Source organism: Camponotus floridanus, unplaced genomic scaffold (genome assembly GCF_003227725.1).
Source record: "Camponotus floridanus strain SB8 unplaced genomic scaffold, Cflo_v7.5 scaffold4, whole genome shotgun sequence".
NCBI lineage: Eukaryota > Metazoa > Arthropoda > Insecta > Hymenoptera > Formicidae > Camponotus > Camponotus floridanus.
Genome location: NW_020229547.1, coordinates 745,790 through 764,808, shown reverse-complemented (window position 1 = coordinate 764,808; position 19,019 = coordinate 745,790). Strand labels below are relative to the sequence as shown.

Genomic DNA, 19,019 nt, shown 5'->3' with positions numbered 1-19,019 from the left:
TTTTTTAAAACAAAAAGTTGCTATTTTTATGTCTCACTGAACGCATAACAGTTGTTGCGACTTAACTAGAATTATATTCTTGTATTATTATGTCCGATGTTGACTCAAGGGATAAAGTTACCTGTGTAAGGTCGACAATAGTTGCGATTTGCTCTGCTGTAAATCGTCGGCAGGGACGACTCCGCTCCCGGTTCGATGTACGCTTTGCTCTTGCTGTCTCTAGGGTCGCTGTATTGTTCCACAACCTCAACTTCCGCCTGCAAACAGAGCACAAATTATTTCCTTCCTTTACCAGTCAAAGGGTACATCCGGCACATATTTTTGTGTTTGAAATCATGTTCGATCTAGCGCTTTCATTAAATGTGACGTTCTTGTTATTGATATATATAGTGACACTGAATAAACGTATATGCATTATTGATCTTAATAATGTTAATTTGATGGCACGATTTTCTCGACGTTTTAGCATAACACTCAACTTCGTCTCGAAGAGGAATGTTTTCTGGAAGGGCAAGGGTTTTCTGTTATCGGCACCTAGTTTCAATGCAGTAATGTTAGTTTAATACCGTTTTCTGAACCTGAATCGCAGCCAATTACAGCAATATTTTGACGCAGAAATGCTTCCAGTCGTCCCTTAAATGATGATCGTTATTTCGAGAGAAAACAACTGTGGCGACCAATTCATTTCCGCTGTCATGTGTGTGTACCCGGTGGATTAAACGCAGTTTCCAAATAATCGGCCAGATGGCTACATTAATATCCCTTGTACAGAAATTAAACCTGTTTATATTTCTGAATACATGATTACACGTCCCGTTTGTTTCAACAATCTTAATTCGAAGAAACAGGAAAAAGTGAATTTTCCTCTCTTTAAATTCAATCGATTATTATCGGACAAGCGAAGAAAGGTTTCCTTATATTTTCTGCGGAAGTGCATTCAATTTTATTGCAATTTTGCTATTTTTTTCATGCCTCATCGATATTAACCATAATAATTATAATAAAGATAATAAATCTTTCTTTGTATTCTAAATAACAAATAATGAAGAGCACGAGATGACAGAGAAGGAAACACATCTCTTTGACGCTCTGAACAAAGAGGAGGAATCAATGAAAGCGTCTTTCCTCTTTCTCGATCTCACATTCAATGTTGTATCGATAATCGGGATCGTAACGGAAAAAAAGAGAGGAAGCAAGGAGGAAATTCGGCAACGCGGAACGAGCAGACATCTCAGTGATGCAAGACGGACAAGAAGGCGACGGTGGGGAAGACAAGTAAGTAGTCTTAAATTGAAAGACGCCCAAAATTGGAATTCTCCTGCCAAAGTTGGGCGCTGTGCCTCCAGGGGCTGTTTCGAAGACGAAGTCGATTGCTTTCAACCACCTTATCTACCGGCCCGCTCTTCTCTCCTCTTCCATCGCGGGATTTCTCCTTCGTGGAACGAATAAATTTTGTGGGCACGTTTATGCATTTATACGGAAATTACGGGGACGAATCGCAGGCGCGGTTGAAGGCCGTTCGATCGGCTGTCGCAAATCTGATGACGAACGGGGCTGACTCGACTTTTCGCACGTCTGCCAACAAATTCGCGCCGATGGTTGCGAAAACGATTACGCGGGATTATCGGCAATGCCGGCGACGAATTGCCGTTTAATTCGGCGAGTGAAAATATGCGGATTTATAGCAATGCCTTGTTAAGCGGGTAAAATAAATCCGTGAAGCTGTTTCGCGCATTGGTGAGAGAGACGATGAAAAATAATAAATATACAAGGTGTTCCAAATTGTTTAAACTTTTTGTGTGTTTAATTACTTAAAACGTCATCTGTTGAACACAATGTTATTGAATGTGTAAACAATACGAATCACACTCGTTCATGTTCGCTCGTTAATATCGCTCGATTTATCGAGGGCTTTAATCCGATTGTTTGGTCACCGTATTATAATTAGGTATAATTTTCATCCGGCCTAATTGACTGATTTTATTATATTTTATGACTTTTATTGCAATTTTAACGTACGTATGCTGTTAATATTATATTTTAAAATGGGATATTAGGAATAGATACATTTTATCTTTTATATCATTTTTCAGAATTTAATTATTAGGAAATAAAACATCATATTTTTAAAATAACGTATCAAAAAATTCCATTAAGATACAGATACTAATGTTCATTGCGGCCTTGTAGAACGTCGAACTATATTAATGGCGAATATACAGTTCATAACATAAATAATACCGTTACACAGAATAGCACTTTCCAAGAAAATGTCACATTTACGATGTCGACCTCCCTTAATTTAAAAAAAAATCAGCAGTATTATTTTTCCATAATATCGGCGATACTTTAAGGATATCATTAACATTATGCAGATAATGGCGTTAAATGAAATAGGGTTGCAAGAAAAATGAACGCTGTAAGATAAGGCGAACGTAAAAGTACTTTTAAGTAGCACAGGAATATCAATCACTTTCACTCTCAGAGAAATATCGGCATGAAAGCCGTAGCTTTCTCTTTCTCTCTCGTACGGAATCAATTTTTTTCCGGAATTCTAAGAGTCACAGTCAGACGCTTCCCTCTGCATCGGTCGGGAATTAATTACTTCCACTTTTCGATGTAATTTCATTCGCCGTAAGTTAATCGCCGCTTCGGTAAGTCGACTTGGTACAAATGGCAAGGAATTCCTCCTGGCATCTGGCATTCCGCCAATGCTCGTTGCTCTAAATTTACGAACCAAATAAATCGAGCTTTTGATAACTAAAATGTGATCAAAAGTGTCGCAAATCACAAACAAAGTCTTACGGAATCGCTGAAAAGAACGACAGAGTTTAAAGTTTTGCACGTCTACCAAAGTTGCACTAAAGCTCTTTGTTATAGTGATAAATGTGAGCAACACACCGGTGCCTGATCTCACGCATAACATAAAGCGCTAAAGTATTAAGTAGGGTTTACAAGCGGGACTCATAACGATTCACCCTCTCTGAGTCAAGTGGCATCCACTCTCTGTCTTTGTCACCTCGCCCTTCGCGACGTTCGCGGACTTTTCGCGGGGAGGTTGTCGGTGACAATGAGGCGCAGAAAACTTTTGTTCGGCACACTCAGGTGTCGTCCCCTCGCTACAACATTTCTTCCTCTTTCTTTTATGAACTTCTCGCGTGGCACAGCCACATTTCCGTTTATTCGTATAATAATCAGGCGCCGAGTTGAGGGTAGCAAATTAAATTTTTCACGAACCAACATGTCAAATGTAAAAAAGTGGAAAAAAACAAAAATACATGAAATAAAATATAGCTGCTATAATAAAAATTGTTTCAAAAAATATCTTTATAAAAATCTTATTTAGTACTTTCAAAATGAGGTTTGGAAAAATAAAAAAAAACTGATTTCTCTATATCGAGTATTATTGAAAAATAGTTTTAAAAATTTCGGTAAAACTTATTTAGAAGAAAGAAAAAATGTAATCAAAAATATTAAGAATATATATATATATATATATATATATATATATATATATATATGCTATATACAATTGCTTATGTAATTGCTTAGATATTCTTTAAAATAATCTTTGTTAATTACTGCAAAAATAATGAAATAATTATTGCATAAATATACGAGTAATTAAAAGTAATATATTAAATACCAAAAGTAACTAATTGCAATGCACAATCGTTAAATGCATCCATTTTTATCGATTGCAACACAAGTTCCCGCGTGAGAAGATGGTTTAAAAGCGAGACATGATATTTCGAGCGTACTTTCGAGGTAACCGCAAAATGCGGGAAGACGGAGCTGTAAACCCACTGGCAAAGTGTTTAGGTGAAATGCCCTAGGCAATCCCAGGCACCAGAAACTGAGTGCCGGAGCAATTATAAGCAACGCCGGAAGTCACCGGTTTCAGCACTCTGTCACCGAAGCTCGTCGTTCCGTTTGTGCCCGTTGTTCCCACCTCTCTCACACCCTCTGACACTTTTCACCCTCTTCTGCCCCCGCGATATTCTCCGCGCCCGTAGCCGGGGGGTATTTTGTCACCACTGTAATTATATTTCTCTCCCTTCGACTGATTCCCCGGCGTTGTGAAAATATCAATACTATCGTTAACAGGCAAAATGACTCGGGCCACAGTCACAGGAAATGACGTCGTTCCTACATGATGTGTGCCGAAGATGAAACGAACGAAATGGTTATTGCGTGTAACACACACTTTTTTTACGAGGATAAAATTTATTTATTTAGACTCAATATAAGCATTTTTGTAACTTTTTGCGAATTTTTAACATTAATATTGATTAACTAAATTTGATCGACATAATTATATATAATACATATAATATATATATTTTAATTTTATAATATTATTGATATTATAAAATTAAAATATATATGTTATGTATAATATTATTATATATTTCGTATAGATATGTAAAAATTATTTGAAGATTTATATTTTTTCAGCAGAACTAACTCTCTGATCTTTTTGATTTACTGCACGTCGTGGGTGCGCAAAATATCGTTAAACTTTTCGGACGAGAGACAGGGAACGCGTGAACATATAATGGCAATGTGTTTGCTTAACGCAGAATTCATTGAACTGTGAATGCAGATAAACGCACAATTGCGGTGAATAAAGTTTCATTTTGCCACAATATAATAACGCCGTACACATAAAAGCGTTAAAGTTGCATGAAAGTTATACATGATCACCTCCCAATGTCTTTAATCACGCAATATACGCCATTATTTCCACATAATTATAATATATATATACACATATAGTGTAAAGGATGATAAAATAGTATCGAATTGCAATAAACAAATTAAATTTGATAAATTTTTTGCTGTAGCCAAAGCATCTTTCTAATTATCTCATGTTTACAAAAATGAGTAAACTAGTATTTGCTTTAGTGACAGATTTAAATGTAAAAATATTAAATTATTTAATCGATACTTACATTCTCTACAGTCGGACTTGGCAGCGTCCATTGCACTGTGGAAGTTGCAGCTGCGGCGCTTGCAGGACGTCTCTTGTTCACAAAGTCGACGGGTAAACTATAATCATCGCACAATGATACCTGCAAGTACAAACGAAAGAAACGATATATATCGTGCTCACTTATTATCATTTCCCATTAACTGTTCCATTAGATGAGAGAATTCTCTCTAACTTTTGTCGCTCTTCGTGTCCCTATCTTTAATAGAGTTTCAAAGTTGTAAGAAATAACTTTCATCAAATGACATGAACTTTGATAACTGAAAAACTTTATCCACTCTTTAAGTCTTCTACAGCGCAGGGTTATATAAGAGTCGATTTTGATCTCTCGTTTAATCGTTATATAAAGAGCCTTTATATAATTGATGTTGAATTTACATTTCATTATAGCATGACAATATTAAATTATTATATCCTCATAATACTCGGTGTTTCAACGGGTAGAAACAAATTATCTTCATTTGAATTCTCGAGACTCGGGACTAAGCAAGCCAGTTGTTATCCCCGCTAGTTACCCTCGATGTTACCGAAGCACGCGTCGTTTCCGTCTAAGGACGGGAAAATACGCAAAATGTTGCTCAAAAAAAAGTGAAGAGCGACCAGCGGATAAAAATTCATGGGGAGATATCTGGAATCGAGAGAACGAAGAATTTCTGTCGCTCGACAAATCGCAGAGTAAGCATCCCGAATCTCCTCCACGTTCTCAAATCCCTGTCGACGCTGACTGGACCAGCTCATCAGCGATATTTACCGTCTGCCGGAGGATCGATTTATCGATGCGTGGATATCCTCGTCCCACCGATACACGACCTACCACCTACGTCTGTACATGCATATAAATCGAGACAATCGCGGATCCCTAGCGACGGCTTATCGCGCGAGAGGGGTAGGAGGTGGGTAGGTGAAGCCCACGGGGACGCGCGGCGCTCGCCCCTTCGAAGGGAATTTTACTCCCTACATGCAAATGGTCGGCATTTATTGTGAGAAAAGAGAGCACCGTATGAATATGTGAAGTGGGAATCGAAACAAAAAAAAAGAAGAGATATGAACGGTCGAAGGACAACCGAGTTGGGATGAGGCACGACCGGTTCACGGAAAAGCGGAAATAGCCACGCATCGGGAAATGATGCAGCCGAGACTTAACAAAGAGAAAACGGCATAGAGGGTGGAAAAATCGATTCGTAGTATTGCGAAATACGCGAGATAAACTGGCGAGTTACTTTTATTGTACGATACGGTTGTAGAGAGTAATTCTTTGTCTTTAAAATTTTCCTGTGTTACAGAACTGTTCAACATTCTCCACCAATCGTCGAGTTGACAGTAAGAATTACAGGGGACATAGTCAGCTGGAACGACAAGATTGCTGGCAAGTAATTCAAGGCGATTGTGTTTATAAAATGGGTGGCCATTCGATCGTCGTCGCATCGTTAAGTCGTGTAATTGAAGAAGCTGAGCGGTATAATTATACGTACTTTACCGGCTTCAGGGCGAGTCCCACAGACTGAACTGCAGTCGTGAATCTATCGTTACTATGAGAAGCCAATTGCGAACTAGGCTCAGTAAGGTACATTCGAGAAAACCGCCAATGTCTGCAGCTAAGGATCGTGTTTCACTGTTTCATTCTCAAGCTTCTTCAGTACATCGTTAGTATATCGTCATCCTATAAATTTCTATATTAAATTTGTAAATTTTAACCAACAATGCGAATGTTAGCTTGATAAAGAAAGACTTTTTTTAACTCGATATAACTTTTATTCCATCAAGTCTATGAGTTATTCATGAATCTCGCATCAAAATGTGATGCGTGGTTCGTACACACCTAGCCGATACGGCCATAAATCACGAGAAGCGTAATCCTTAAAGTTCGCCGAAATAGATTTCCCCGCGATCCCCGATGTCTCCTGAAATGATTTGTTTTCCCGTAAATCTTGGACGCCGCGTGAATTTTCCAACATGCTTGTTATTGAGCAAGGTGGTTGAAAAGCTCTCCCCGTCGAGCTCTCTCCTCCATGATCTGACATTTATAAAGTGCCTATTGCGTTCCTTCTGCTTACCGTGGTCCTGACGAAACACCTCGTTTACCCCTCATTACGCGTAAGCGAGCACAAGTTCGCGCTCTCCCGCGAACGGCATTTCGCGTGGCCGAGATTAAGCCGGAATATTTAGCAAATGTTTCGCATAAATCAAAGCGGCGCAATATGTTCAGAGTTCGAAGCGAGGCTATGTAAATTCATGGTAATACCGCTGGCCACCCTGCAGAGAGGAGTTTCGATTCGCGAAGAGCCGGGAGGGGGTAAAGAGCGCAATGGGGGACAAGCGAAAAGGGGGAGCCGAGCGCGACAGCGTGAGTAGGAGGATAGGGAGGAACAGAGAAGTATCGAGAGAGAGAGAGAAAGTGAAAGATGAGGAGAGAGACAGAGAGAGAGAAAATGACAGATGAAGAGAGAGAGAGAGAGGGCGACAAGCGCGTATTTCATGAACCCCTAAAGCAGCCCTGAGCATTGCGGCGACCGCCACAATCCCATTCATTCTCTTTATGGGCTCCCAAGTATTCGGGAGCGAGCTTGAATAAATCGGAAATTTGCCCCGCGGGGAGCAGATCGGCCCTTCGCTCTTGCGATTTGCCTGCGACTTTCAGCCTGGTCATTCTCGAACATTACGTTTCATTTTTTTTCGTACAACGCGCACGACGCTCGGCTGCGAGCGTTAAATCTTTCCTATTCGATATGCGTATACAGAAGATTGCGACCAAATTGTCAGGAAAGGAATAGAAATCTTGACGATAAGATTGCAATTGCAGTAATACTCGAGGGATGCATTGTTACATCTTTCTTAATAGTAATAATCATAATCTATAAACCTTTTAAGTGGCGTGCAGTATCCAGCAATCTAATCAATATTCTTGCATAATGGGCGAATGCTTTCGCCTTGATAATAATGGTAATCCGAACTATGGTAATAGAAAGCGATATTAACGATTGTGCTCCGAACTTCAACTATGAACGGAATGTTTATTTCACGGAACCTCGACATTCCTGTTAGCAGTTTGCAACGTATGCCTATGAAACTTGCTAACTGCGTTAATTCACTTTATTAAATATTTCATATATCCTTTGTAGAGAAAGAGAGATAGAGAGAAAGAGAATTTCACATGTAGTTGCGATCATTAATTTTATTGTAAAAGCAAAATATTTTATTTGTATAAGAATGCAGGCGTTTTACGGTATAAAGAATGAATTGAAATGGTATAATATCAATATTTGCAATATGATACGCTCGATTATATTCAAAGTACCATTAAATCGCAGCGCAGCGTAACGCACGTGAATTGTGCAAACAGATCGATCACAATGACATAATTAACCCTAACTGGGAAGGGTTACGACTTGAATAGTTAAGGGTCCCGGTGCTGATGCTTCTACAGAATCCCTAAATGCTTGTCGGCAAACGTTTCTAGATCGAATTTGCATCTCAGTTAGCAAATATCCGCATTGTTCCCTTCCAATGTTTCTAATCGAGTTGAAAGAACACTGGTACGCATACATCCGTAAATTCACATTAATTGGACGCTCGCCTATATATCAATTTAATTCTTTAACTTAACTTTATTAACTTCTTCAATGTATTTTTTAAAAATATCGAGAGAAAATCGTCATCTTCTTCGCCCATCTAAAACAATCAGACCGTGAAAAACATCATCAAGAGAACTGAAGATCGATGGACAGAGTTAACTATGATTGACGATGAGCGAAAGTGCGTACAATGAGTCCTTGGGGAGTCGCTCTTCTCATTTTCCGCGTTACGATAATCTATGTTTGCTCTAACATCACGGGATAACGTGAAAGTGTCACGTACTGATTAAAGTTTCACGAACTTATCTTTAATGGAACGCAAGAACGAGTTCACTTAGGGCTACGTCCAATAGCAATATACAGTGTGCGACGATCCAATTTTCTTCATCACGTATATTTTCCAAATGTACTCGTCGCTCTTTTTTTCGATATCTTTTTTGGTCTTCGTTCGTTATGTTAGACGACGCCGGAGGCAATCTAGCGATGACGAGTTGAAAAATCCGTCGATATCTTCGCGAAAGCGATGAAGCGCGAACGAACAAAAATCTTGAATCCTGACATATCGTGGATAACCGAGAATAGGAGGCGACGATAAGGAAGACCCATATAAAGAAATCCTTCGACCTTGGAATTTATCATCGGAATCTTTCCATCACGTTTCTTCGTGTGACAGGTTTCCTCGAGAGATACTAATGGAATTCGTTGCATTATGATTGATAGTTACGAAAAAAGAGTTTGCTTAATGAATTATAATCGTAATTATAATCGTAATGAATCAGAATAAATGAGAGTGTATCTTTGAGTTTTAAAGAATTAAAGATATAAGACATGATTTAAAGATTACAAAATGAAATGTTTGCAGTCTTTCGTCTTTATTTAAGAAAACCGCATGTCCCTCGATTCCTTCGATGTATTTCGACTCGATCGGATAGAAACGGCTATCGAAGGACTACGAGTCTTTTTGTCGTTTGCAGTCCTTTGGAGGGTCACGAAGGGTCCAGCAGGTTGCTCAAAGAGAGCAAAACTCGCTCAAGGTACGAGGAGCTCCGTCATTGTAGAAACCGAGTACTAGCAATAAGGCAGACTAAGGGTCGGCACAACGGTCCCTAATCATCCGCTTTTCTTAGACTTGCTTCATCTCCCTCACATCTCTTCTCGCTCTTTTATCGAAGTTAACAAAGCTTCTTTAAGCCTGATCTCCATAAATATAATAATACCAAAAATATAATAATGAATAGAAAAAATAAAAATTAATTAATAATAATTAATTAATTAATAATAATAGTGTATAATAATTAATTAATAATAATAGTGTGTAGCTGTAAATAAAAATATATATAAGTAAATATTTTAAAAAGTATAAGAACAGGTATTACACTATTTCGCGTATAGTTTTTATATATTTATTTCTATATATCTTTTATTATGCACAATATTGTCTACATCCGTTCAAAGTTTCTGCAACCAACATTTCCTTCAATTTCTACGTTCTTGACAATCTACAAGGGCTGGAAGATTCTCTTTCATACCACTCAATTAGAGTGCCATGCCAAGGACAGAACTTACGATCTTGAAACTTTGATTTCGTGATCTTGCCGACGTGTCTATAAATAGACTTTGTCGGACATGCGATTTCAATTGCATGTGTTAAACGCAGTCATTAAACTTCTACTGGAATGAGAAAGGACGTCAGACCGCTTAAGCGTATCGTCTCTCAACTCGACTCTCCAAGCCATCCCTCTGAGTAAAAGTTTAAATAGCACTCGAAATGAAACGCACGGATTCCCTACAATGAAACTTTACGGCCGTGAAAATTGCTCTCTTGGTGCAAAAAATAATTTTTTTCGCTCAAAAAATGTTTCGTACAATTCGTTCTTTTTATTTTTTAAATTATCTAAACTGTCCAAGTTATTAAATAATAGACCGTATAAAAATTACAAAATTTTTAATTTACAAAAAGGAATGTAAATTGACTAATTCAATAACTAAAATCATAATTTTATTTAAAACGAATAAAAATATATTTTGTTAAATCCTACTATTAATGGAAAATATTTCAAAAATTTATCTAATAAATCCGTTTTCATAAAATCTATCACTAGACAGCACTAAAAAAATCATCACCGATTTAGGTTAATCTGGCGCGCTATGGACTGTGGAAAATTACAAACAGTACAAAACAGTTGCACCGAATCGATGTCCCGATCTGTTTCATGTAGATATTTATACATGCATATACACGATTTTCCATAATTTTGCTCCCTTTCGAATCTCCTCGCGCTCTCATAGTCGCGCCGTGATTGTTCCGCTGGTTTCCCTGTTGGGATAAACGTTGTCCCCTCCTTGTTACCCCTTATCCTATGATGGAGAGAAAGGGTCCCTGTCGCGGGACTGGAACCCCATCGCCTAAGGGGCTGCTAATTGATTTTAGAAGTTCCTTCTTGGGACTGCTGCAACATCATAGAAGCCCCTTCGATGAGAGTTTTCGGAAAAGGCGCGCTACCGTGCCACGGTGGAAACGTCCTGGTTCCTAAGTCGTCTTGGAGACTCTTTGAGAGAACGAGCGTCGCACCCGACCGCCCTTGTTTCTCGTTAAACGGAGCTCAATGTGACGACCCTCGACCCTCTTCATTTCGGAACGTTTTAAATCGAAGCTTTTCGCTTTTCTATAACAAGTCGGATTTCTGCATGTGTCGGAAATCCTGTTAATGCCGACTATCTTATTTTCAAATAGTCAACTGCATATAACAATATGAAAGAGAATTATAATTTATATAATATAATATAATATAGTATATATCTCCAAAATAATGATCTCTTTCTTTGATTAATTTATATAAGCAAATAAAAAATTATTTATTTTGTTATAAGTAGATTAAAAATATATCGTGAAAAAAGAGAGACGATGCTCAAACATTAATTAAGAGAAAATACAAAATTTTTCCAATATTTTGATGACTCGCGTCGCAAACTCATTATAAATAAAGGAAGGAATATATGTGCTAGTCATAATCAACACATAGCGCGACAACAATACAGCCCTCAAGGCTGAGATTCTCCATGTTCGCTTCACCCTGCTGCTTCTTCGTTGTAGCGCTTCGTTGCAACATCCATCCTCTTTTTCCCGATAGCCTTCATTCGTGTGCGACGCTCGAGAACTCGCACACAATGAGCTTCCGGTTTATTAAAATCCCGCCTACCCGCGACTTGCTCGTCACGATCAGTCGCAGACAGCAGTCTAAAACGAATCCGCGTTCCCGCATTTCGCTTGTGTCTGATCGAACAATGCTTCGTGAAGTGTCACGTGAGGTTGCAACTTTTATTTTTTTTTCCATTTCGCGCAGACGCGACGCAAGCAGAAATAGGGAATTGCGAAGCGTAATAATCATCTTCTGTTGTAATCTCGTAGTTTCTAATTAACCGCACCGCCATGACAATAAATTGCAAGCAACGCGAGATACAATATATTCAAAACTACAAAACCCTCGAGATTCAAGTGTATGCAATGTATGCGTTTCGTGATACATATGTGAGTACATGTGTGGTACATGAGTTGTAGACAGATTGAACGTATAACTTTAAGACAACATCGCTTTAATTTATTAAACGATCATTCCGTGGCTTTCGATTGAATATATATACCGTGCAATTCGCAATAGAATGTTGTGCCAAGGAGGCTTCTATCACAAAGTTGCCCTAAGACGTGGAATAAACCCTTCGCGTTATCGCGTCTTCGCACTTCGGCGAGCACAAGGGCTAAATCCTTCGAGGCCGCGCACGCAAACAAAAATACAAACTCGTGCCGAGGAAGCCAACCTCGTTAATAATTCGCGGTACATTTGACGCGCTTCGTTTCCGGTGACATTAGTCGACGTTGATCTGGATTAAAACGGGGACTTCGTCTTTAACGATGGTTGACTCTTATCTGGATGAGTCTTCATCTTTTTCGTTTAGCAGAGGATTATGCGACCAAGTTAATTTTAATGCGTGCAAAGCATCGCATTTTGTATCATTCGGTCGAAAATTATTGGTTAAATAATATCGAGATAAGATCGATGTATTTCACTAGATTTACTTTAATTTACTCTTTCTATTATATATTAGGATACAATGAGATCTGTAATAATTTGAAAGTAGATATAAATAATTTCAAACTTTTTGTAATTTAATTTTTAGTTAAATTACAAAAAGTTTTGTGAAAAACAGGTGATTGGGTACCTTATTACATTTTAAACTTTATCATATCACAATTATTGCTCATCGATTCGCCCCAATAATAAATTCTGTCTGTGCTGTTTGATCGACGACATAATCTCCGGATTTTCGGGAGATCGAATATCATTATTTCGAAATTAATACTCATCCATCTCAATTAACGGTGTATATTGTGCATAGTACATAATTGTGTACGTACATAATTCCGATATCATTTAATCTGAGTTTACTCTCAGGCTCTTTACGGATGATAGTCGATAATTTACAAACCTGTAGGAAATTATGATGAGACTTTTATCCAGCCTGTTGTATGGGGCCAATTTGGGATTGGTAAGTATGACAAACGTTTGCGACGGACTACAAAATAACGAGGGTTTCTCGAGGATTATGCGCAAATGAGTGACATTTTTTTAAGGCTTTACAGTTAGAAGGCCTTACCGTCAGAAACAGATGGTAAGAATACCACGCTGCTGCTTCGTTCGTAATGAATATTAAGAGAATCATTGCAACAGTATTATAAATCTAAAATATTATATTTCGTATATAAAGAAAAAGTAATGTGGTTAAAGTACTTAAAAGAATTATAAAATTATTCTTATATTTTTCTCATAAAACTATTCCTATTTTATATACTTATAAGATTATTATTATATTACTAAAATTATGCATAAGTATATGTGTACATATACTTACAAAATTATTTTTTATCATAAAAAATTTATAAACTGTATATGTATTTTAATTATGTAAATATAACAAAAATATATATAATATTCTATCATGTAGGATAGATTTCATATTATGAATCAGACTAGGGGAACACGATCTCGTTAAAATGCGAACGCGAATGAGCAAACGAGCATTGATTTCCACGTCCCTCGACTTTCAGCTCTCCTCTCCCTAGCCCGATCGCGGTGGACGGTCCGTCTCCCAGGATCACACACATCACGCGCGCATACGTGCATAATTAACGAGACGTGCCGATCAGCCTAAACGCTGAATTTTGACGTACAAATCCACAGTAACGCAGGATCGAACTAACGACGCCAACACCGATACCATACCAGAGCTTTTCGAAACATTGCCGCAACATTGAATGGCTAACACCGAGTTTGTGGTAAACCACAGTCACCTTTCAATCACATATGTATGTGTCTCCCTTGAAAAAGGAACCAGTATAAATTTGTCTGCGTAAAACTTGATTTTTTTGCACCAAGGAACTCATAAATTATTGACAAGTTTGAATTTCTAAAATTTTCGACAGAAATAGCACAGACTGTTAAATTACAAAGAACAGCCACAAGACAAATAATAAGTTCATGCAACGTCTCGAACGTAAGTTCGTCGAACGTAAGTTCTTGCAACTTGGTCTTGCAAGACTTTCCATATAATATTTCAGATTTTAAGGAATTTATAATTCTATATAAGTTTTAGAAGGAATTCTATTTCTTTTAAAAGCAAAAAATGTCAATTAAAATAAAATAATGCATAAACGTTGTCATAAATAATGAAAAACTTACAGATTCTAAAGTTATATTCGTTATAAAAGAATTCTCAAATAATTTTCTGATTATTTATGCATTTTAGCAAAAATTTTAAAGATAAATAGCATTACAATATTTTTCAAAATTTATTTTATTCGCGAAAAATAAGTATCAAGACGATACGAAGAACGTTGATCGATTTTGGAGAGTTTCACCTTTAATAACAATATTAATTAATTATAATCCAGGATTATTTTAATTTTAATTTTAGTGCATTGAAATGTTTATATGTATGTATAATTTAGAGAATCTATACATAAAGATCTCATAATATATCTTTTGTAATTATGCTTCGAAGTCTAATTATCAGAGTATGTTGTTACAGTTACAAGCTGACCGTCACTAGGGTGTATACTATCTAGATCCTTGCATGGAAACGCGGCAATGTCCTGCGCGTTTGCGGGGACATGCCGAGAATAATCGCGTCCTCGGCGATAACCGCGTTATCGGCGAAGCAATTTTGGCCCACGACACGGCACCGGCGGCGGTAACAATTAAGCCGCACAATCGGACGATCGCACTCGATCAAAGTGGGGCCCGTATCTAGAGAAGGGGCACTGCTCCGGGATTCCGGATCCCCGTCATCAATGCGTCCTAATACGTCCTCGAAATGCCCCGAAGCTTCTACGGATAGGCTCGGGCCTTCGTACGTATCTACGGACACTTAATTAATTCACTTTGCGCCGGACTCGCCATTCGTAATATGGGATCGGTCTGCCTAAGAGCCCTAGGGCAGTAATTGATTCAAATGTTGCAGGGGTACGTTACCTACTGTATGTTATATATAGCGTAGATATGGTTACCGTTTCTGGTTGATTGCCACGTATCGCGATACGTCTCTGTAAATTATATCTCGCATAATTATTTCTGAATTATTTACGTCCGAAAAAATTATGAGATCCATTTCTACATTATTCTAACATCTTAATTGCATTACGTATTTTATCGTAATTCAGGATGTTTGAATAATGTCTGCTGACGTCGGTTGCATAATATTGATGGTGCACCGAGCGCGGAGAGACATCGATTTATGGGACAAAGAAATTTGAGCTACGCTGCAGACTAATTGCCGCCCGTTAATTGCGGCGTAAAAAGCGCTCGAGATATTATTAAGACAGACGTTGAGGAGGTAATTGGCTCAAGCGAGAAACTTTTCGGTACGTTGTCGCAGTCTAGAAATTTCTGCGGTGACACGAAACCTCGCGAAGGGACGCAAAGAAAGAACGGAGGAGAAGACGAATGCGTACTGATGGGGTGGTGATTAATGTAGAGATGGTGTGCTTCTCTCTCTCTCTCTCTCTCTTTCTTTCTCTCTTTCTCTCCTCTCTCTCTCTCTCTCCTTCTTCCTCTCTTCCTTTCTCTCTCTCTTTCTCTCTCTTTCTCTCTCGCTATATAATTACTTAATTAAATTCATACATCACATGGCATTACATGATGTACACAGAGATCCAATTCCCCTTTGTAACAACCCTTCGGAGCTTCTATTCGGATCATATCTCTCTATCCAGAAATGAGGTTGCTGGAACGTGATTTCTGATAATATCGAACAATGTCAGTTGTGATTAGTTTGTTGATGCATTTTCGTTTATACGAAAAACAAATTACGGTTTCACGATAAAATAGGAAAGGAAATATTACGGGAAATCCGAGGACAAAAACTAATTTCCATAGTTTCAAGGGTTTCTAGAATCGAAATGGCTTGGGTCAATGCTAATTGGGTATACCGGCTAGATTGCGGTCACCTTGTTAATGATCCCATTGACTTCATTGTGAAATAAATGTACTTTGCGACAAGATAAACGACTGAAACCCCTTGCTAATGCATCAGCTTATATGCTTTAATGTATGAATGTATGTATGTGCTAACAAGATAATTATTTAGAGAGCAAGAAGTAAATTTTCGTCGAGAAATTATAATTACTTTACAAATATTAATTTTAAAATATTAATTTTATTATTAACCATGAATCTCTCATATTTTTTATTTTTTATTCATTTTACGCATTTCTTATTCATTTCACAATTATTTGCAAGATTATTATTGTATTTTTTTGAAATAATTTCCAACTTAAATGGCTTTATTCTAGATGCATTGTATTTTTGTCTAATATTTTCTATTCATATTCTACTAAATTTACTCGTGCTCTAAACTTCAAAATCAATAGGATTTATGGTTTAATTTTGCTTGATCCGATTATAACTAGGTATAAAATGGTAGCAATCTGTTAAGAGTAGGAACTCTTTTAGTTCGATAATGTTCGCCAAGCGAGAATGCATCGGTTGAAAAACATTTTCAGTTGATTGCTAGAGATGTCGAAAAGAGTTTTTACGGCGAGGAGGTACGGAAGGGAGCCGCGTGTATGGGGGGAAAGGAGGATCCCTGAAAACAGTGATCACGTTTTTTTAATTAAACCGAAAGTTAGATCCCCGACGAACGAGACTCCGGAACAATCGACGGAGTTTAATCACGACGTAATAATGACGACAAATAAATTAAACTGGCCCGTTACGCTGTCCGCCTGATCATCCCTTCGAGAAAAGATTGCACTCCGAAAACACGAGGAAGAGAGAGGAAGAGAGAAAGAGAAAGAGAGAGGAAAAAAAAGAGAGAGCATCGAAATGTTTCAATAAGCGGCGAGACCTAAACCATTCCTTTCCGCTGGGATTAGTCTTCTGAACAAAGCGATAAGAAACATTGGTCTTAAATCATCAGTTTATGTCGAGCATATTTCTCTTTATACGTGCTATACGTGTAGAAAAAATATAATAGAGAAAATTCTTTAAACAATATATAAATGCCTGCAATTTTCCAGCGGTCCATAGATGATTAAATTATAGCGGCGACGAGTATCGATCCTTGCGCTGCTATTCCACCATTGACGCAAAAGTTTCGTTTAAAGCACAAGGAATGTTAAATGGTTCCTGGAATTTCTTCACAAATACCTGAATAAAGCACTATCACAAGTAACGATAACTTAACGTCGAAAGCAATGGCAAGAAAAACACTCGTAAATTCAGATTATCGTCAAGAGAAAAGCATTGCAGTTTGCACTTTAATGGAACGTAAACAAATTCATTAGAAGACAAAGAGATAAGTACATTTTGTGGACATCTTTTTATAAATATTGTAAGGGGGTGGCTGTCGGATAAAGGGCGCGCAGACATCTTAGAAAAATCTGTAAAAAATAAAATCTAATTGCATTCAAAATATTTTTGCACACGGAAGATTAAAACTGCAGGTTTTTTCTTACGGAAAATATTATATGAACATTATATGAACTTATATGAACATTGATAAACGATATCCATATACAATAATATTGAATAGATAAAAAAAAATCAAAATAAGTTTACAAAGCACACTTCCGATGCTTACTTGTATTGCATATTTACAGTTCAATGGAGCGCCCTACGGGAATTAATCATATGCGGAATGTAAATCGAATATAAATCAAATTGTTATTTATTTTAAGGGATATTACATTTTAAAAAATCACTTTAAAATGATCCATTTCTTTAAAAACCATTTCTCAAACATTATGATATAGTAAAGATGAAAACAATATGACTGAAACATGAATTGAGAAGATATTCATAAATCTTGATTACATGCTTGTAGAACATTCTATAAATGCATATCCTCCATTTGGACAGCTATATAACCTAGTTAATGTTGACCGAATAGGAAGTACATCGCGCATAGATATTGCCGATGCAATGCCCCTGCAATGAGGGTGCAGGTAGAACAATATACGACGTTCGAGGTGTTAATTCAACCAACGGTGAGTTTGCACGCTAAAGATCGCCGATATTGAATTAGTACTGTGGACTGCCATGAATGTGCAAAATGCATGCAAATGTACAAGATCCAACGCGAGTTTACGATCAGAATCCTAGTTGGAACAAACAGACGTTGTCTGGCTCGTGAGATAGCATTCTCGCAATACACAAGGCATATAGTATCATTAATAACATATTAATTCCTGTTCTATACGAGAATCTGAGATTCATACTATAATCTCTTTCTCTGTGAAAATAATATTTCTGATATATATTATACACTGAGAACGCACGATTAGTCTCTTATGACATTATAATTTTCATGTATCTCACATTTCAATTTTCCATCTAATAAATTATTTCCATTGATACTCATTTATATTTCATCACGTAAATCGAAAAGAAAACACAAGTGAGTATTTCATGTTTTTAATATATTATTAAATATTTGATGAAATAATTCTTAAGCATTTTTTATTGCTCGCAGATTGGCCTTTATTAATGCCATTTTTATATTTATACTTTTATATATTATGTTCACACTTTTTTAAGACGCATATGTGATAATGTATTGATATATTAATGTGCAAATCTTGAACGATGTAATAATTCACAGCACATTGCTGCTTTCTCATTACGCGAAACGAATACGTAATTATCTTTACCATGGATTTAGAGATGTTGGTCCCTTTAGGCGTGTCGTTATATTCATCTACCACGAAACCGCCCTCGACATGCTGCTGTGTTCGGAGAATATTTCGCCTTACCACCCGGATTACAAGTTCCCCATGATTTGATCCCGAGGGAGTAGCTCGTCTCTCTCGATCTTAAAAGATTCGAACTCAGGACTGGTCGTATTTGTTAACAAAGATGACGTGAATCGTTAAAGAAACCTTGTTATTTATGATGCAACAA

At 37.3% G+C, this 19,019-nt stretch overlaps 1 protein-coding gene across 2 annotated transcripts in view; it reads right to left on the bottom strand.

Moving 5' to 3' along the window:
* Positions 1–19,019, bottom strand: part of LOC105248820 (nucleolar and coiled-body phosphoprotein 1) — a 118,122-nt gene that overhangs the window by 24,381 nt on the left and 74,722 nt on the right. For both annotated transcript variants that reach the window (XM_011253826.3, XM_020026746.2), the window contains 2 exons: positions 4,956–5,075; positions 122–257 (listed from right to left, as the gene is read on the bottom strand). In XM_011253826.3, coding sequence (XP_011252128.3) covers positions 122–257; positions 4,956–5,075 — 256 coding nt within the window. The remainder of the gene's footprint in view (positions 1–121; positions 258–4,955; positions 5,076–19,019) is intronic.